A 21,465-nucleotide genomic window follows, 5' to 3' on the forward strand; every position below is an offset into this window, starting at 1 on the left:
AGATAGACGTCTTAGCGGTCTGGACGTACAAGTTGACGATTCTCGGGGAAAAAAATATTTTGGACGTGTTTTTCGAGAATGGACTTTGGACATATCCAACTTTGGGCGACTAGGCCCAAAACAGACTTAGATGTATTTTTTCTGTTATACCCCTCCACGCTCTCTGGTGACCTAGTGTACATCAGCGTAATGCATCTTAAACAACTGACAAAAAGATGGGAGCATAACAAAAAAATAGTTGATGCTTGTCTCCTACTAAAAAAAAATTATACATTTCCGATAATGCACAAGTGGATACATTGACTCATTCCCATCCCTATCCCTAGGAATGGCCCTCCTCTCCCACATGTACAGTTAAAAAGTATGCACATAATTGTACCAAAATCCTGAGTGGAATAGAACGGGTACAAGTACATCGATTTTTCCATCAAAAATGACAAAGAATACGGGACACTAGACGAAGTTACACGGAAATACTTTTAAAACCAATAGGAGGAAATATTTTTTCACTCAGAGAATAGTTAAGCTCTAGAACGCGTTGCCAGAGGATGTGGTAAGAGTGGATAGCGTAGCTGGTTTTCAGAAGGGTTTGGACAATTTCCTGGAGAAAACATCCATAGTCTGTTATTGAGAGAGACATGGGAGAAGCTGCTGCTTACCCTGGATCGGTAGCATGGAATGTTGCTACTCTTTGGGGATTTCACATAGAATGTTGCTATTCTTTGGGGTTCCGGAATCTTGCTATTCTTTGTGATGCTGGGGTTCTAGAATCTTTTTTTTTTTTTTTACTCTTTGGAGTGTTGCTACTCTTTGGGTTTTGGCCAGGTACTAGGTTACCTGGATTGGCCACCGAGAGAACAGGCGGCTGAGCTTGATTGACCATTGGTCTGACCCAGTAAGGCTATTTTTATGTTATGTGTGTGCCTGAACCCTCACACAAGGTGGGCAATTTTCAGCCAGCCAGCCACACAGGTAAAACCATTATTACCCATGGAAATCAAGTCAAAAACTGCCCTGCACATGACACATGCCGATAGCAAATGAGAAAATGGCGAAAGGGAGCAGGGGAAGAAACTTAGTTATAGTCTGTTTTATAAGTGCATTGTATTAGCCTCACTGTCTAAGACTGTCCGAGTGCCAGTCCTACAAGGCATCCTTCTCTCTGCTCAGAGGTCTTCTCCAGCTTTCCACTGTACAGGTGTTTCTCACTTTTCCATGCTATTCTTTCTCTAATGCTATTTCCTCTTGACCTTTCTGCTGTCCTCTTTCGGGAATGGCCAGGCAGGCTCTGAAAGGAAGTGGACCCACTTAAATGTGCCTGATACAGACGCTGACACTGTAAGTTCCATTGCTTTCCAGCCACTTTAAATTTTTCTTTGCCTATCTTTATATGTTACTAACGCGTTCTTTTCCCCCCAATAACTACACAGAAAAGCGGAGTTATTAAAAGACCAAAGCTGACGCAGCGCTCCTGTACCTCAAGTCATAGGAGCCATTTTGGTCTCAAAGGAAACTTTTTTTTTTTTTTTTTTTTTAAGTTCATGAAAATTTTTATTAAATTTCAGTAACAGAATAAAGGAAACTTGAGTTCTTCATGAGTCATGGCAAAGTTTGCTGTGTCAGCACGAAACTGGTGCATTGTCATCTTTATGGATGAGTGCCATTTTGGCCCATTTGAAGAGTATCGCCACTTATAAAGGATCGACTGAAACGAAAAAAATATGGGCCCCCCAGACCTATGAAAGAGATGCCCCATCCTTTAACAAAATGGGATTGCGTGGCCTGCAGCTATCGGGCCACATTAATATAGCACTTTCACATAAAAGGTCTTCTGTGTAAGAGACGAAGGGGGGAAGCTACTCAATGTTTAATTTGCTGTTAACCCCAGTTATTGTATTAATAACCAAGGGGTCCATTTACTAAGGTGCGCTATGATGCACTAGCGTGCCTTAGTAAAAGGACCCCCAAGTCTCATTGTATAGAATGGGACTTCTGCAAAAATAGCACAAGTTAAAAATATGTCGTGGAGGGGGGGGAGCCAAGATGGCGGCATGAATCCTGACTGAAGAAGACGCGTCTAGCCTCTGGATTTTTCCTCCAATATGCCGCCTATGGAAACGCAAGGGGACCGTGAAGGTGGCTCTCCCAGCCACACGAACATCCTCCCCGGTGCAGTTGATACCGACGGCGTTTCACTTTCAGGTCCTCCACAGTGGATATCGGAGGGATAGTCCCGGCATTGGCCGCTGGTGAAGGAGAACCCGCGGCTTTCGGGCTCGATTGTTACCCTTTCTCCTCCGTACTCTGTTCCGCCTCCGTTGCCTTCTGTTCAAGCGGTACTGAAGGAAAGCTCTCCCGTTGAGATTACGTGAGAAGAGACTCCTGTAGGGGGATCGGGCGGCGCTGGGCTCAGCAGTGAGAGATTTGGAGACCAGATCCATTCGGTTGTTCCAGCCTGCTCAAATAACATCGAAAGAGGCTTCTCTGGAGAATATTTGGAGAATTCTCCGGAAATTTGGATGGGGCTATGGAGAGATCTGCACAAGATTTAGCTCGGCTTGCAAACAAGATCGAAGGTTTGACGCAGAATCTGGAAGTTACCCAATTAGATGTGAGAAGGATGATAAAGGATAAGATACTGTTTTCCAGGAGAATTGAACAACTGGAGAACTATAACAAAGGGTTACATTTTAAATTTTTAAATTTTAATTAAGAATTTAAATTTTTGAATTTTCCAAAGTGACCTAGAACTTCACTTCTTGAAGCATAAAAAAAAATAAAAATACATCATTGAAATTTTAAAGATATCCTCAGATGGTTTTACCCCGGGAGGGGGTAAAACGTGGTGGACCCTAAGGACCTCGCGGATCTCAATGGCAAGTCCTTAAAAATCTGCTTCCCTTTATTTTGACAGCTGCGGTTTGTGATTTCAGTTTATCTCTGATGGACCTGTAAAGTTCAAGTTCAATATACTTAATATACCGCAAACATAAAACCAGGAGGTAAATCTGAAGCAGTTTACAATAAAAATTTTAAATAAATGAATTAAAAATTAAATAGGATAGAAAACAAAAAAGTAAAAACAAAACGTAAAAAACCAATCGAGAACATGAGGGAATCGGCGGATTACAATAAAGATAAAAAGGTGGGGGAAAGGGATGAACAATATGGTAGGGGAGGAAATAGAGAATTTAGTTCTGCCCACACTAATTTCATAAGCCGGGAATGCAACTTTTGAGAGACGTAGCCATCAAAAGGAAGTAAATTAAGAGCTAAAGGCCAAGGAGAAGTAGTATGTCTTTAAATAAGGATTCCATGGACCCCAAGGAGCTCGCGGATATCTACCATATAACCTTAAAAAAAAAAAAAGCAGCAGTGGCATTGGGTCTGCAGGGTTCATAGACAACCCCGCGAAAGACAAAGGCGCGCGCCGACAACTGAGCGCAAGACGGAGGCGCGCGCCAAAGAAAATTACAGTTTTTAGGGGCTCCGGGGGTTTTGTTGGGGAGCCCCCCCAGTTTACTGAATAGAGATCGCGCCGGCGTTGTGGGGGGTTTGGGGGGTTGTAACCCTCCACATTTTACTGTAAACTTAACTTTTTCCCTAAAAACATGGAAAAAGTGAAGTTTTCAGTAAAATGTGGGGGGTTACACCCCCCCACAACGCCCCCACAACACGGCACGATCTCTATTAAGTAAAGTGGGGGGGTTCCCCCCCACGCCCCCACCCCCCCGTCGGAGCCGTAAAAACTGTAATTTTCTGCGGCGTGCGCCTTTGTCTCGGTGCGCTTTTGACCTGACACCGGTCTGCAGGGATCCTTGTTTTAACGCTTATGGAACTCATGGATCCTATTCGCCCCACAAATCCTCATTTTACCCCCTCGAGTGGGATCCGCAGAAGTTAAAAACGAGGATCTGCAGAGTGGAGAGATCAATGAGATCTGTGGGAGTATAAAATAAATGAGAATCCCTGGGGACCCCATGCCTCAACTGCTTTCTTTTTAAGGCCATTCACGTTTAGTTCTGTAGGGTCCATGTTTTAACGTCTACCCACGCTGGTGTCTTTTCTGTTTCTGCTGGTGCCGAATACTGCATGAATCTCCTGTTGTCTCATCCTAGCTCTCCCTTTTGTTGTGCCGAGCTTTTCTGCACCCCGTTGCTCCAAAATACCTTCTACTTGGGGGGGGGGGCATGGATCCCGCAGAACTAAAGGGCACGGCCTTAAAATGAAAGCGGCCGTGGCATGGGGGTCAGCGGAGATCCTCGTTTTAACTCTCGCGGATCCTGCTCACCCCCCATGGTAAGCAGGTTTTTAAGGACGTGCGGTAGACGTCGGTGAGGTCTGCGTTTTACCCCCTCCCTATTCCTCCTTTGAGCAAAGTTTATTATGTTCCCTCTATGAAGATATCAGGTGGTGATCCAGAAGTTTTGGAACAGGATAAGACAGCAACAAAGAGAGTTGAATCGTACAGCTCTCTTGGAAACTTCTTTATCTGAAAAAACTCCAGAAGAGCAGCTCTTATTGCATCTTTTGTTTTTGAACAAGACTATAATGCTATAATGAAACTTTATTTTTGAAATTCACAAATAGTTTTCTGTGGAAAGATGTTACAAAGTAAACTGGAGATCGCAGGAAAGCTTTTTTGGCTTTAAAGCAGGATGTACGAGGATACCGTTCAAATACAACCTTCTCGCTTTTCAGATTCTGGACTCTGGTCTTCCTCTGTTCTCGTTGGATTTCCCTATTCACCCAGGGAGAGAGCTGTGCTTACTGTCTGTTCCATGCTTTTAGGCAGCTGTTTTTGGATAATTTACAGAGACTCTAAATGGCTCCAACTGTCTCCCGGTTATATCTGCGAACAGGAAAAAAAAAAAAAATCTCTAAAGTCGTTTAAGTCTCACTTTGAAGGCTTATTATTTCAAAATGGCATTTGAACCTAGTTCCTAATAGTTTGTCACTTCGCAACTTTTGCCATGAGTTGTGACTTAGGGAGTCTTTATCTCTGCAATATTTTCTCATCATTCTGCCCTGGGTAGTTCATTTTCATATTACTGTTCTTCCTATTCTTTCTGCATCCTATCCTGCTTGTTTTTCCCTTGAGATATTGTAAACCTTTCCTGCCCTTTTTGTCCTCTTGTGTCTAGTTTGGTTAATTTATTTGTGTACATTCCCCTTGTTATGTTTTTATTTTAAATATTGCCCGTTTTTATTTATTGTGCACTGCTTTGATTTGACTTTTTTTTTTTTGTTGTTAAAAATGGCGGTTTATGAAATAAAATAACTAACTGTAAAAAGAGAAACCTTAATATCCGGCTTCTGTGTAACCCTTTTGCATGATCCACACCCCATTCTCTCAAACTTATTTTCTTTGCCGTTTACTGTTATAAATGCCGGCTTTTCTTAATTATGACGGGAATAGCCATGCAGATGATAACACACAATTGGAAGAACTATGTTCGACTTAACTTGCCTTTCTGGTGGGCTACAAATCTGAAAAAATGAATGCTGAAATCTTGGGGCATAGGAATGTATTTAATTTGGTGTGGAGCCCATTGGCATCTTTTATTGCTTCTATATAATTGTCATTTTTCCTTAAATTTTGTCTGATTTCCTTACGCAACCAGGGTGGGGAGGGAATGTGTTATTATCTTAAATAAGAGTGGTTTATTGGGAGAATAATTGCAATTATATTATTGATTAAGTAAAGGGGGTGGGGGGAATATTACTTTCGAATTTTTGTAAGTTCAGAGTACTTTTCTTGATTTGTTATATGTTCAGATTCATATGTATTGCACTGTTACTACTTGAAAATCAATAAAGATTTATAAAAAATAAAAAAAAAGATTTATTTACTGTCTTTTTAAAGAAATCCACTCAGGGCAGCATATAACAAGTTAATAGTGTGAAGGAGCAGGGTCTCCACAGAATTGCCTTTAATCACTTCTTGTATTGCTTTTTTTTTTTTTCTCAGACCAGCCTGAACAGTATGACCAGTATCTACAGTGAAACTGGGGATTATGGTGACGTGAAGGTCAGTGGGGAGATCCTTTTGAATATCGGCTACAGCTACAAAACGGGGGCTCTTAACATCCTCGTGAAGAGCTGCAGGAATCTGGCGATTGCCGATGAGAAAAAGCAAAGAACGGATCCGTAAGCAAGACGCTACAGCTTCACTCTTTACCTTTTACACAGCGTAAATAGTGTGTGGTGGTAAAATCGATGATCTCGGCATAATAGTTTATTAAAAAGTCTTCACAATAAAAGGTGCAGAGCAATAAAATAATCCATTAATGCACGGTGAAGATACTGTGGTGTGGACCCGACTCGGTCCGTGTTTCGGTCAAAAAGGCCTTCCTCTGGGGTCCAATCTGATGCGACCACAGAGAATAATATGCTGATAAGCATTCAAAAAATGGTTCAATAACTAAAGCGTACTGGACATGCCTCTTCCAGTGTTAGCCACGCCTACAGTGGCATTAGGCGTTGTAAAGTGCCTCCATAGCCATGATGCAGGGGTAGGTATAACCTTTAAAGTAGCTTGACTCTACAGCCAGTACTCAAAGGATTTCCAATATCTTCACCAGGTCATCAATGTCCTTATACATTTAGAAACTTTTTTTTTTTCAGTCCCATTATTCTCGCATTCTTAAATTCATGAACTTATCTTACTCAAGAAGATCCAAACTCCATTTTCTCTTGACACAAATTCACGTTTCACCCGAAGGCTGAATCATGAGAGTCTCCGTTTGTCGCCTTACTGGGTCAGACCAATGGCCAATCAAGCCCAATAGCCCGTTCTCAAGGTGGCCAATCCAGGACATTAGTACCTGGTTAAAACCCAAGGTGTAGCATTATTCCATTCAGAATCCTAAAATAGCAAGATTCTGGAATCCCAAAGAGTAACAAAAGATTCCGGAATCCCAAGAAGTAGCAACATTCCATGCTACCGATCCAGGGCAAGCAGTGGCTTCCCCCGTGTCTTTCTCAATAACAGACTAGGGACTTTTCCTCCAGGAACTTGTCCAAACCTTGTCCCCCTGTTATTCTGTTACCCTTTGGGTTTTTCTGTTAGCTCTCGTGATTCAGCCTTCAGGCGAAACAAATTAATGTCCAGTTTGGGTTGATAACTTAACCTATTTGCTGTGGCAACTGACTGCCCACTCACTCCACACCTGGACTAGCTTGATGCACACCCTACAAGTGAAACCAGTTCCATGTACTTATTCAGCTGTGCAAGTAACTTAGCTTGAGTCTAGCCATGCACTTAATTTATCTCGATGCCTTTTTCTTTTCTTACCCATCTTTTCTACCTATATGTGTAATTGCTCTTGTCTCCTTTGCTGCCTATTATGATTTTTCATTGTATTATGCTGACACAGCAGACTGGCAGTGGTGTGTGCTTGGGGCAACAAGTGTTATGGGCCCCTAACCATGTGTCAAAAGTCATTAAACTAGATGTGGGCTAAGGGAGACAGTCGCCTACCTCTGTGAGCTCTTGGGCACTGCTCTATTGCCGCAGTGGTCAGTTCACCCCCCAGTGCTGACGACATATCCTACCGTGTTTCTCTGAAAATAACCCTAGCCCGAAAATAAGCCCTAGCATGATTTTCGGGGTAGGTCCTAATATAAGCCCTACCCCAAAAATAAGTCCTAGTTGGATCAACCCCCCCGAAGCCCCTCCCAAATGTCCCCGACACTCCCTGATTCATCAGCGGCAGCACTCCCCCCCCCCCCATGTGCAGCAACTTTCCTCTCCTCTCACCCATCCCCTTGTACAGCATCTTTCCATCCCTCCTTCCCATCCCATGCAGCAGAACCCCACCGACCCTCTCACCGCGAGGCCAACATACCCCTGTTCCAAACAGCAGTGGCAGCAGCACTAAACGGCCTTCCCCGCTGGGGGCCTTCCCTCCGCCGCTTCACTGATGATGTCATCAGTAATGCGGCGGCACGGGGGGATATGGGAGGGAGAGGTGGAAAGATGCTGCGCAGGGGGATGGGTTGGCGGGGTCGTCAGGGTTCTGCTGCACAGGGGGAATGGCTTTGTATTATCTGTTCCACAAAGATCTCAAGACTTATTTAAGAAATTTTATGACATCTGAAATTCAGTTTGTTTAAGGATCATCTGTAATTTGTTTTTGTTAACCATTTAAAGCTGTATTTTATAGGGAAGATGTGGCATCCAAGAACAATGCTTAGATTAGATCTAATGCAACACAATGAAATTGCTTTTGGTGTTTTTCTGCACGGGGGGAGGGGAGGGAGGGATAGAAATATGCTGCACAAGGGGATAGGTGAGAGATTATCGTTGTGTACACATAAAAAAAAAAAAAAGACATCCCCCGAAAATAAGCCCTAGTTTGTTTTTTTTGACCCAAAATTAATATGACAGTGTCTTATTTTCGGGGAAACACAGTACATCTATTATATAAATGTTCTACTGTGCTGTTTTAATGTGTTCAACAATAAGGCAAAAAAATGGTCAAAAGTTCCGTTGCAGGGCAGCAAGACCACCGGCACACAAAGGCTCAAAACATTATATGTACAAGAATAATAATGTTAATGTGAGGTGCCCTCAGTGCGCAGGATAAGCGACGGGAGAAAAACTCCAACGCTTCAAGCGAAAAGGCAGAGGCCAATTAGCCCCCACCTACACACCATCACGGGGCACCCATAGTGCGTTTTGAAATCAAATAACGCAATACCAAAAAAGTGCACAATAAACACCAAAAAAAGTGGCATCACAAACTGCAATCACTCAAGGAACCCCCCCCCCAGCCAACTCCCAACAAAAATTTAAAAAAATCAAAAAAGCAACTTAGCTTAAAGAGTCTTCATTCAACGTCCGGGGGTGCGGGAACAGAGCAGATGAAACACCGCAAAACCACGCACTGAGGGCACCTCACTTTAACATTATTATTCTTGTACATATATTGCTTTGAGCCTTTGTGTGCCGGTGGTCTTGCTGCCCTGCAACGGAACTTTTGACCATTTTTTTTTTTGCCTTATTGTTGGATTCTTTCAAGTTTCGTTGGCAATTTATTTTTTGGAGTTTGCTGCGTTTCAATGTGTTCAACATTACTGACACCATCATATATTATTGCTATTACTAGGGTTTAATTTGCCAGCCTCCCATTTCACCCCATTGATCCTTTTACTACGGTTATGCTTTAAATACAAAGCAAATTGTTCATGTCGAGTCCTGCCTGTTGTATGCCACCTTGGGTTAATCTATTCATAAAGGTGGTTAATAAATCCTAATTAATAAAAAACATTTAGTAAAATTACTACTTTTGAGCTAATTGTTAAGAGCGGCATCGAAGCTTGTCGTTTTGTGCTTGGGTAACAGTCTGTTTTTCATCCACAGCTACGTGAAGGCTTACCTCCTTCCAGACAGGTCCCGTCAGGGCAAGCGCAAAACCAAAGTCAAGGCCAACAGCACCAGTCCAGAGTTCAACGAAATGCTAAAAGTGAGAGAAGCTTTCCAATTTCTTTTGCCAGTGTTACCAATTTGGCTTGATGTCTGCTCTTGTTCTTTTAAGGCACAGGTACAAGACCCTTTATCCGAAATCCTTGGGACTAGGCCAGGGGTAGGCAATTCCGGTCCTCGAGAGCTGGAGCCAGGTCAGGTTTTCAGGATCTCCACCACGAATATGTATGAGATGGATTTGCATGCACTGCCTCCTCGAGATGCAAATCTATCTCGTGCATATTTATTGTGGAGATCCTGAAAACCTGACCTGGCTCCAGCTCTCGAGGACCGGAATTGCCTACCCCTGGTCTAGTAAATGGGCACAAGTATAGAGAAACCAAGCCATTGTGGCATCACCGATGTGGTTGGCTCTTAGGCATTGGTGGAATGAGGCTTTATGACATCACAATAGGAGAGGAGCTGCTGAATAGTTCTCACCCTACCAAGGAGAGAATGATGTGGAGCCATGAAACTTACAAGTTATTCCACACTTGACACTTTTCCTTTCAATGAGGCAAATGCATCTAGTTACACAGGGGCAGGCAATTCCGGTGCTTAAGAGCCGGAGCCAGGTCAGGTTTTCAGGATATCCACAATGAATATGTATGAGATGGATTTGCATGCACTGATTCCTCGAGATGCAAATCTATCTCATGCATATTTATTGTGGATATCCTGAAAACCTGACCTGACTCCAGCTCTCGAGGACCAGAATTGCCTACCCTTTGTCTAGTAAATGGGCACAAGTATAGAGAAACCAAACCATTGTGACATCACCGATGAGGTTGGCTCTTAGGCATTGGTGGAATGAGGCTTTATGACATCACAATAGGAGAGGAGCTGCTGAATAGTTCTCACCCTACCAAGGAGAGAATGATGTGGAGCCATGAAACTTACAAGATATTCCACACTTGACACTTTTCCTTTCAATGAGGCAAATGCATCTAGTTACACAGGGGCAGGCAATTCCGGTCCTCAAGAGCCGGAGCCCGGTCAGGTTTTCAGGATATCCACAATGAATATGTATGAAATAGATTTGCATGCACTGCCTCCTAGAGATGCAAATCTATCTCATGCATATTTATTGTGGATATCCTGAAAACCTGATCTGGCTCCGGCTTTCAAGTTCCTTGCCTATCCCTGGACTAGGGCATATTTTGGTTTCTGGAACCTTTCAGATTTTGGAATGGTAATGTTAAGTGAGAAAAAGACAAACCATAAAATTGCCATCAGACTTTTTATTTTTTTTTTTTAATTTCAAAATAAAGCAAACATTAAGCACTTCAAATACAAACGTTTCAAACTATGGGATTGGAGCAATACCTTCAAACATAAATGAAGTGTCAAATTTTGATTTTCAGAATTTCGGTTATAGAATCTTGTACGTTTATTTGCAAGTGTAACGCCCACAATGCTTAGCAGCCATTTAAAACCATTTAAATGTTGCTTTATTAAGCTCTGCTTAAAATACGTTTGATTCTTGATGAAGCACTAGGCCAGTGGTTCTCCGGAGACGAGCAGGGGCGATGTAGTCACACTTGTTGGTGAAGTCCTTAGACTGATCCTGTGTGTCGGTGCTCTCCCATAGCAAAAGTAAGCCTTTGGCTTACTGAGCATGTGCAAGGACTCCCACCCTCAGTGGCTCCTCCCCTTGATACTCAGTTTTGTCCCAAGCTGAACAAGATAGATAGATACGTACCGTGTTTACCCGAAAATAAGACCTACCCTGAAAATAAACCCTACCATGATTTTCATGGGAGGTCTTAATATAAGTCCTAGCCCAAAAATAAGCCCTAGTCGCCAGTAGCAGCGCTTCCTGCCATGATCCCTCCCCCCCCTCCCCCGCACGCCGCCGGCAGTTCCATCTCTCCCTCACATTAGAACGCCACCGACCACAAAACCAATATACCTTGCAAGGGCGATTCAGTTGACATTGTATATCTGGATTTTCAGAAGGCGTTCGACAAGGTTCTGCATGAACGACTACTTTGGAAAATTGCGAGCCATGGAATCGAGGGTGAAATACTCACATGGATTAAAAACTGGCTGGAGCATAGGAAACAGAGAGTGGGGGTAAATGGAAAATACTCGGACTGGAAGAGCGTCACCAGTGGGGTGCCGAAGGGCTCGGTGCTTGGACCCGTGCTTTTTAACATCTTTATAAACGATCTGGACATAGGTACGACGAGCGAGGTGATGAAATTTGCAGACGATACGAAGTTATTCAGAGTAATGAAGATGCAGGGGGATTGCGAAGATCTGCAGCGTGACATAATCAGGCTTGAGGAATGGGCATTGACATGGCAGATGAGGTTCAACGTGGATAAGTGTAAAGTGATGCATGTCGGTAACAAAAATCTCATGCACGAATACAGGATGTCTGAGGCGGTACTTGGAGAGACCTCCCAGGAAAAGGACTTGGGAATTCTGATCAACAAGTCGATGAAGCCGTCTACGCAATGTGCGGCGGCAGCAAAAAGGGCAAATGGAATGCTAGGAATGATAAACAAGGGGATCATGAATAGATCGGAGAAGGTTATCATGCTGCTGTACCGGGCCATGGTGCGCCCTCACCTGGAGTACTGCGTCCAGCACTGGTCGCCGTACGTGAAGAAGGACACGGTACTACTCGAAAGGGTCCAGAGAAGAGCGACAAAGACTTTCAGAAAATAAAAAAAAAACAAAACAAGAGGGCATTCGGAAAAGTTGAAAGGAGGCAAATTCAAAACTAATGCTAGGAAGTTCTTCTTTACACAACGTGTGGTGGACACCTGGAATACAATTCCAGAGGAAGTTATAGGGCAGAGTACAGTACTGGGGTTTAAGAAAGGTTTGGACAAATTCCTGCTGGAAAAGGGGATAGAGGGGTATAGATAGAAATTTACTGCACAGGTCCTGGACCTGTTGGGCCGCCGCGTGAGCGGACTGCTGGGCGCGATGGACCTCGGGTCTGACCCAGCGGAGGCATTTCTTATGTTCTTATGGTTAAGGGGTTGGAGGAGCTGCCGTACAGCGAAAGATTAGAGAAACTGGGCCTCTTCTCCCTCAAGCAGGGGAGACTGAGAGGGGCCATGATCGAAACATTCAAGGTACTGAAGGGAATAGACTTAGTAGATAAAGACAGTTTGTTCACCCTTTCCTAGGTAGAGAGAACGAGAGGGCACTCTCTAAAGTTAAAAGGGGACAGATTCCGTACAAACGTAAGGAAGTTCTTCTTCACCCAGAGAGTGGTAGAAAACTGGAACACTCTTCCGGAGGCTGTTATAGGGTAAAACACCCTCCAGGGATTCAAGACAAAGTAGATAAGGACAGGTTGTTCATCCTTTCCAAGGTAGGGAAAATGAGAGAGCACTCTCTAAAGTTAAAAGAGGATAGATTCCGTACAAACGTAAGGAAGTTCTTCTTCACCCAGAGAGTGGTAGAAAGCTGGAACGCTCTTCCGGAGGCTGTTACAGGGGAAAACACCCTCCAGGGATTCAAGACAAAATTAGACAAATTCCTGCTGAACAAGAACGTGCGCTGTTAGGGCTAGTCTCGGTTAGGATGCTGGTCTTTGACCAGAGGGCCGCCGCGTGAGCGGATTGCTGGGCATGATGGACCACCGGTCTGACCCAGCAGCAGCAATTCTTATGTTCTTATGCAAACGGCAGCATCTGCAAAAATCAGCAACGCGGCAGAGGAACGCCCGGGAGGGAGAAAGCCGCAAAGCAGCCTGATTAGATTTTTGCCGACACTGCCGTTTGCAAGGTATGTCGGTCTCGCGGTCGGCGGCATTCTAATGGGAGGGAGAGATGGAAGTGTCGGCGGGGGTTGGGCTGCGCAAGGGGGGGGATAGAAAGATGTTGCACGGGGTGGGGGAGGAAGGGATGGATTGAAGTTGTCCAAGGGTTCTGCTGCACGAGGGAGGGAGGAAAGGCACAAGGGGACGTGTGAGAGGGGAGGAAAGATGCTGCACATGGAGGGGAGGGGAGAAAGGAAAGAGGAAGAATTGGGGTGGAGGAGAGGAAGGGAGAGATAATTGTACATGAAAAAAAAAGACCTACCCTGAAAATAAGACCTAGTGCGTTTTTGGGGCCCAAAATTAATATAAGACAGTGTCTTATTTTCAGGGAAAAACAGTAGATATATCTTAGAGGGGCAGGAAGGAGGGTAAGTGTGGCTACATTCCCCTGCTGTCTGCGGAGAACCCTTGTTACAGGTAAGCAACTTCACTTTCTCAAACCTGTCCTGAACAGATAACGAATACCAAGCCAGATGGTCAGGAGGGATTTATCCAAAAAGCACTGTGACGAGCATTATCACATTTCATAACTGATATTTCTCCACTTTGGCACTGTTTTATTTCCAACTTTTATGCTTCTTGCTAAATAACAGTGTAAGATAAGGGTGGGGAGGAAGCTATAAACCAGCCTCGTGCTTTCATCTGCATTGCTCTGCTTTATTCTGGCTCCTTTTGTGCTAACTGCATTGAATGCATGTCGTTACCTTAACTGCTACATAGTAGCATAGTAGATGACGGCAGATAAAGACCCGGATGGTCCATCCAGTCTGCCCAACCTGATTCAATTTAAATTTTTTAATTTTTTCTTCTTAGCTATTTCTGGGCAAGAATCCAAAGCTTTACCCGGTACTGTGCTTGGGTTCCAACTGCCGAAATCTCTGTTAAGACTTACTCCAGCCCATCTACACCCTCCCAGCCATTGAAGCCCTCCCCAGCCCATCCTCCACCAAACGGCCATATACAGACACAGACCGTGCAAGTCTGCCCAGTACTGGCCTTAGTTCAATATTTAATATTATTTTCTGATTCTAAATCTTCTGTGTTCATCCCACGCTTCTTTGAACTCAGTCACAGTTTTACTCTCCACCACCTCTCTAGGGAGCACATTCCAGGCATCCACCACCCTCTCCGTAAAGTAGAATTTCCTAACATTGCCTTTGAATCTACCACCCCTCAACCTCAAAATATGTCCTCTGGTTTTACCATTTTCCTTTCTCTGAAAAAGATTTTGTTCTACGTTAATGCCCTTCAAGTATTTGAACGTCTGAATCATATTTCCCCTGTCTCTCCTTTCCTCTAGGGTATACATATTCAGGGCTTCCAGTCTCTCCTCATACGTCTTCTGGTGCAAGCTTCCTATCATTTTCGTTGCCCTCCTCTGGACCGCCTCAAGTCTTCTTACGTCCTTCAACAGATACGGTCTCCAAAATTGAACACAATACTCCAAGTGGGGCCTTACCAATGACCTGTACAGGGGCATCAACACCTTCTTCCTTCTACTGACTACGCCTCTCTTTATACAGCCCAGCATCCATCTGGCAGCAGCCACTGCCTTGTCACACTGTTTTTTTGCCTTTAGATTTTCGGACACTATCACCCCAAGGTCCCTCTCCCCGTCTGTGCATATCAGCTTCTCTCCTCCCAACATATATGGTTCCTTCCTATTATTAATCCCCAAATGCATTACTCTGCATTTCTTTGCATTGAATTTTAGTTGCCAGGCATTAGACCATTCCTCTAACTTTTGCAGATCCTTTTTCATATTCTCCACTCCCTCTTCGGAGTCTACTCTGTTACAAATCTTGGTATCATCTGCAAAAAGGCACACTTTTCCTTCTAACCCTTCAGCAATGTCACTCACAAACATATTGAACAGGATTGGCCCCAGCACCGAACCCTGAGGGACTCCACTACTCACCTTTCCTTCCTTCGAGCGACTTCCATTAATCACCACCCTCTGGCGTCTGTCCGACAGCCAGTTTCTGACCCAGTTCACCACTTTGGGTCCTAACTTCAGCCCTTCAAGTTTGTTCAACAGCCTCCTATGAGGAACTGTATCAAAGGCTTTGCTGAAATCCAAGTAAATTACATCTAGCATATGTCCTCGATCCAGCTCTCTGGTCACCCAATCAAAAAATTCAATCAGGTTCGTTTGGCACGATTTACCTTTTGTAAAGCCATGTTGCCTCGGATCCTGTAACCCATTAGATTCAAGGAAGTACACTATCCTTTCCTTCAGCAACACTTCCATTATTTTTCCAACAACTGAAGTGAGGCTCACCGGCCTGTAGTTTCCTGCTTCATCCCTGTGACCACTTTTATGAATAGGGACCACATCCGCTCTCCTCCAATCCCCAGGAATCACTCCCGTCTCCAGAGATTTGTTGAACAAGTCTTTAATAGGACTCGCCAGAACCTCTCTGAGTTCCCTTAGTATCCTGGGATGGATCCCGTCTGGTCCCATCGCTTTGTCCACCTTCAGTTTTTCAAGTTGCTCATAAACACCCTCCTCCGTGAACGGCGCAGAATCTACTCCATTTTCTCGTGTAACTTTGCCGGACAATCTCGGTCCTTCTCCAGGATTTTCTTCTGTGAACACAGAACAGAAGTATTTGTTTAGCACATTTGCTTTCTCCTCATCACTCTCCACATATTTGTTCCCAGCATCTTTTAGCCTAGCAATTCCATTTTTTATCTTCCTCCTTTCACTAATATATCTGAAAAAATTTTTGTCTCCCTTTTTTACATTTTTAGCCATTTGTTCTTCCGCCTGTGCTTTTGCCAGACGTATCTCTCTCTTGGCTTCTTTCAGTTTCACCCTGTAGTCCTTTCTGCTCTCCTCTTCTTAGTTTTTTTTATATTTCATGAACGCCAACTCTTTCGCCTTTATTTTCTCAGCCACTAGGTTGGAGAACCATATCGGCTTCCTTTTTCTCTTGTTTTTATTGATTTTCTTCACATAAAGGTCCGTAGCCATTTTTATCGCTCCTTTCAGCTTAGACCACTGTCTTTCCACTTCTCTTATGTCCTCCCATCCTAACAGCTCTTTCTTCAGGTACTTTCCCATTGCATTAAAGTCCGTACGTTTGAAATCTAGGACTTTAAGTATCGTGCGGCCGCTCTCCACTTTAGCCGTTATATCAAACCAAACCGTTTGATGATCGCTACTTCCCAGGTGAGCACTCACTCGAACATTAGAGATACTCTCTCCATTTGTGAGGACCAGATCCAATATCGCTTTTTCCCTTGTGGGTTCCGTCACCATTTGTCTGAGCAGAGCCTCTTGAAAGGCATCCACAATCTCACTACTTCTTTCTGATTCCGCAGACGGAACATTCCAGTCCGCATCCGGCAGGTTGAAATCTCCCAACAGCAGAACCTCCTCTTTCCTTCCAAACTTTTGGATATCCACAATCAGATCCTTATCAATTTGCTGCGATTGAGTCGGAGGTCTGTAGACTACACCCACGTAGATAGAAGTTCCATCTTCTCTTTTCAGAGCAATCCATATCGCTTCTTCCTCTCCCCAGGTCCCTTGCATTTCGGTCGCTTGGATATTAATCTTTACTTAGATCTTTAATATTCTGTTCTCCACCCCTCGCTCCTTCCCGACCCCCCCCCCACACACACACACACACACTTTCCTTCCCGCCAAAGCCGACGCGGGCCATAAGTTGGTGGCTGCTCGTGCCAAAGTTAAAAAGGTGAAGGGGGGGAGTTGTGCCACCTTCCTTGGTGCCACTCATCCTCGCGATGCCACTGGATTCAGTCTTTTGAGTAACTCAAGTTATCCTGGCTTAATGAAGTCTATAGCCAGCAAAGTTTGTGTTTTGTTTTTTAGGGAGAAGTCACTTTTACTTAAACGAACACGTGTAAAATTGTCGTGCCAATAAAGTTATCAGAACCTAAATCTAACCACTCCTTTTGGAGGGAAGGAGTTGCCAACAGTGTTGATAACATTTGGTTTTTAGGCTCCACATATTAAAACTGAGGCCTCCCTAGGGAAGCTTACTGGCTGGCAGAATATCACTTGAAGTGCAGCCCATGGAAACACAGTTCAGTTCAGTTTATTTGATACACCGCAGATATAAAACATCATAAAATTAAAGCGGTTTGGCAAAATGAAATTGAAGGGGAGAGAATATTTCTAGAACAACATAAAAAAAAAATAATAATAATTAAGACACTACAAAAACATACAGAAACGTAAACAGGAAAGGGATATAAGTAAGGATAGTGGAGGCAGAGGTGTAATTGGAATTTAAGGTGTGGTCTCTGTTTAAAGTTTAATCATAAGAAGAATGACAGGTGTAAAATTAAGGAGGACAGTCCATGTCAAAAGCCATAGTGAAGTAATAGGCTTTCAGGAGACTTTTAAACATCAAGAAAGATGCTTTTTTTTTTTTTTTAAAGTACTTGGCAAACTTCTCATCCTCTAGAAGGTCATCATGACATCTATATATATTTAAGGAACCTGGTTTCCATGCAGACCGCTCTATTTCTTTTTCCTCTATTGGAAACATTACTTTTCAAACGGATTAATACTTCAACTTTCCTTTGTTTCTAAACTAAAGTAAACCTTAAATTTGTATACCGCATCATCTCCATAAAGATAGAGCTCAGCACGGTTTACAGGTAATTCAATAAATGAGGAGGGAAGGACATAATAAGAAATTAGAGGTTATGAAGAGGATAGCTAGCTTTACATTTTCAATAGATAGCTTTACGTTTTGGAGAAAAGCCAGGTTTTCAGATGCTTTCGGAATAATTGGGATGAGCCTAGGTTCCGCAGCGGGGCAGGGAGGTTATTCCAAAGCTCAGTGAATTTGAAGAAAAGGGATTTCTCTAATTTACCTGCATACATGACGCCTTTTTAACGAGGGGAAAGATAGTTTGAGTATGTGGGCGGATCTGGTAGTGTCGGGTCTCAAAGAAATCCAGGATAGTGGGATTAGGGGAGGAAGAATGCCATGTAGGATCTTGAAAATTAGGCAGGTACATTTAAAGTGAATCCTAGAAATCACCGGAAGCCAGTGAAGTTTTGACAGAAGTGGGGAAACATGATCAAATTTGCTTTTTTGCAAAGATCAACCTATGCAGAAAGGAAAGGCATTCTTATAAAATTTCCTTGCTGTCTTATAATCATCTTTTTTTCTGTGAGTTGCTTCTAGGAAATACAAAAACTGTCTCGTACACTATTCTTCTTATGAAGTTTTGTGAACTCCTTCCCGAGTGTTTTTCTCTGTCACGGATGCAGTTCACAGCTGAGCTTCTAATATACCTGTACAGTCTGAACATATGGATGTTTCCTTTTGAATTTGTACCTTTTTTTTTTTTTTTTTTTTTGCAGACTGAGATGGCATTATGTACATATTCTGCACTTGAGATTTGGCAATTTGAGAAGCGTTGTTGAGGTCCCACCCATCCGGGCCACTGCTTTGCAACATCCCACGGGTTTCTGGGCTGGTCTGGTGAGAGCACTAAGGAAGGAGAAATTGGGTTTTACCTGCTAGTTTTCTTTCCTTTACTTCCACCAGAATAGTCTAGATTTCTTCCCTAGTATAAGAAGCTGTGTCTTTCAGGTTCTGGACTGAATAGACCAGTTGGACCCCTAACTCTGGGCACTAGTTAAAGTAGCCCTAACCTTCCTCTCAAATTAAGTGAAGATGTCTGAAAGTGAGAAATGTGTTAGGGAATGGATGGAGGGGGGTCCAAGCAGTGTTCCCTCTAAGCGGGCGGGTGTTGTGAGCAAACTTTTTTCACCGTGAGCCAAAAATATCGGGCGCCAGCAAGTTATGAGCCAACTCGCCCGATTCTCCTCTCGCCGCCCTGCCATCTGCCGTACGCCTCTTCCGATTGTGCGCTGTGACGAGAAACGTGTGCGCTGCGATGTAATATTTTGTGCGCCAGCGCAGCTTAGCGGGAACACTGGACTTCAAATGGTTTTATTTATTTCCCCAAATTTATTTTTGTTATACGCATTGAAAATATTTGATATTGCGTTTAAATCAAAATCTCAATAAACTTGAAACGAGTGCCCGTGAGATTGTGGGAGGGTTAAATACTCAAAACTTAGAAGTTTTTGCTACGCCAGCTTTCTGGTATCTTTACATACAGTGGCGTACCTAGCATATGTAACATCCGGGGCCCATCATTTTTTGGCACCCCCCCCATCTGTAAGAAAAACATGATTTTTAGTAACAAACCACACGTCACACATGAGTACCTAGGAAAAGGCAGCATCTTACATATTGCAGTGAGCAGTACATCAATACACCCATTGTAAAACTAAACAAGCCAGACCAGCACAGATCAATCCTACACCGTCAATCCTAACAGAAAACACACAGAACACAGAAAACACCTTCGCCTAGTAAGGAATATGTAATCACAAACTAACCCCTCCCTCTTTTACAAAACTGTAGTGTGGATTTTAGCTACGGAGGTAACAGCTCTGATGCTCATAAAATTCTGAGCATCAGAGCTGCTACCACCAAGGCTGGTGCTAAAAACGCTTCACAGTTTTGTAAAAGGGGGGATAAAATAAAAATACATAGACAAAGGTTAAATTGAACCAGCAAGAAGCTGGACTCTGCATACAATGCTTCACAGAAACAGTGACACATGTCTCCTAAAGCAATAAATAAATAGAAATTTTTTTCTACCTTTGTCTTCTGTGGTTTCTCCTTTCCTCATCTTCTTGTAACTCTCTTCCTTCCATCCACTGTCTGCCGTCTCTCTTCCCCTATATGGCATCTTCTCTCCTTCTATGCCCCTTCCAGAAACTGTATGCCTCCCCCTTCCATCTCTCCTTTCACCCCATTGGTCTGGCATCTCTCTCCTCGCCTTCCCTCTCCCACACCTCTCCTCATAGTCTGGTATCTCCCCTTCCCTGATTCTCTGGCATCTCTCTCCTTTCCTTTTCTTCCATCTTTCGCTCCCCCTCCATGCTCTCACATCTCCCCCTTCCTTTTCCCTTAGACTGGCATACCTTCCTCCTACGCTCCAAGCCCTGGCATCTCCTTTAATTCCCTCCCTCATCTTCCTTCTCCCTCCAGCTGGGTACCGCAACACTCTTCCCTGCAGCTCTGCACTTCCCCACAATTGCCATGCTTCGGTTCCTCTTCTTCCTTCCTCCCTCCCCCCCCCCCCCCCCCCGCGGGACCCTGCGGCACCATCAACTCTTACTCCCTCTAATGTCGGCCCTGCAGCTCCAGACTTCCTCGCACCTTCTCCCCTCCCCCTTTGGATCGCTATTATTTTAAATGTTATAGCCGCGGAGCTGTATCCATCAGTGGAGATGTCTAACCTCGGCCTGCCCCGGAACTCTTACTGCAACAGTGACTTCCTGTTCCTGCCTAGACGGGCGGCTGCTGCAGTAAGAGTTCCGGGGCAGGCCGAGGTTAGACATCTCCACTGATGGATACAGCTCCGCGGCTATAACATTTAAAATAATAGCGATCCAAAGGGGGAGGGGAGAAGGTGCGAGGAAGTCTGGAGCTGCAGGGCCGACATTAGAGGGAGTAAGAGTTGATGGTGCCGCAGGGTCCCGCGGGGGGGGGGGGGAGGGAGGAAGGAAGGAAGAAGAGGAACCGAAGCATGGCAATTGTGGGGAAGTGCAGAGCTGCAGGAGCTGTTATAGCCGCGGAGCTGTATCCATCAGTGGAGATGTCTAACCTCGGCCTGCCCCGGAACTCTTACTGCAGCAGCCGCCCGTCTAGGCAGGAACAGGAAGTCACTGTTGCAGTAAGAGTTCCGGGGCAGGCCGAGGTTAGACATCTCCACTGATGGATACAGCTCCGCGGCTATAACATTTAAAATAATAGCGATCCAAAGGGGGAGGGGAGAAGGTGCGAGGAAGTCTGGAGCTGCAGGGCCGACATTAGAGGGAGTAAGAGTTGATGGTGCCGCAGGGTCCCGCGGGGGGGGAGGAAGGAAGGAAGAAGAGGAACCGAAGCATGGCAATTGTGGGGAAGTGCAATCCCCCCAATGCGTCCCCTTACCTTACCTCCCCTTACCTTTGCGACGCGTGTGTGCGCTGTGAAGAGAAACTTGTGCGCTGCGATGTATTATTTTGTGCGCGAGCGCAGGCCAGCGCAGCTTAGCGGGAACAAGTCCCTTCTCCATTTATTCTCTCTCTCTTTCTTCTTGTGGAGATTTTGTTGGGGTTGAAGATTAATACTATTGGTATAACAATTTACTTAAGTCATTT

At 44.3% G+C, this 21,465-nt stretch overlaps 1 protein-coding gene across 6 annotated transcripts in view; it reads left to right on the forward strand.

The window, feature by feature from the left end:
* The window catches only part of SYTL5 (synaptotagmin like 5), a 241,745-nt gene that overhangs the window by 192,907 nt on the left and 27,373 nt on the right, over positions 1 to 21,465 (forward strand). For all 6 annotated transcript variants that reach the window (XR_004539868.1, XM_033948650.1, XM_033948647.1 and 3 more), the window contains 2 exons: positions 5,972 to 6,150; positions 9,368 to 9,470. Coding sequence is in view for 5 of the 6 variants with exons in the window: in XM_033948650.1 (XP_033804541.1) it covers positions 5,972 to 6,150; positions 9,368 to 9,470 (282 nt within the window). In the remaining variant the exon portion in view is untranslated. The remainder of the gene's footprint in view (positions 1 to 5,971; positions 6,151 to 9,367; positions 9,471 to 21,465) is intronic.

Source organism: Geotrypetes seraphini, chromosome 6 (assembly GCF_902459505.1).
Source record: "Geotrypetes seraphini chromosome 6, aGeoSer1.1, whole genome shotgun sequence".
Taxonomy (NCBI): domain Eukaryota; kingdom Metazoa; phylum Chordata; class Amphibia; order Gymnophiona; family Dermophiidae; genus Geotrypetes; species Geotrypetes seraphini.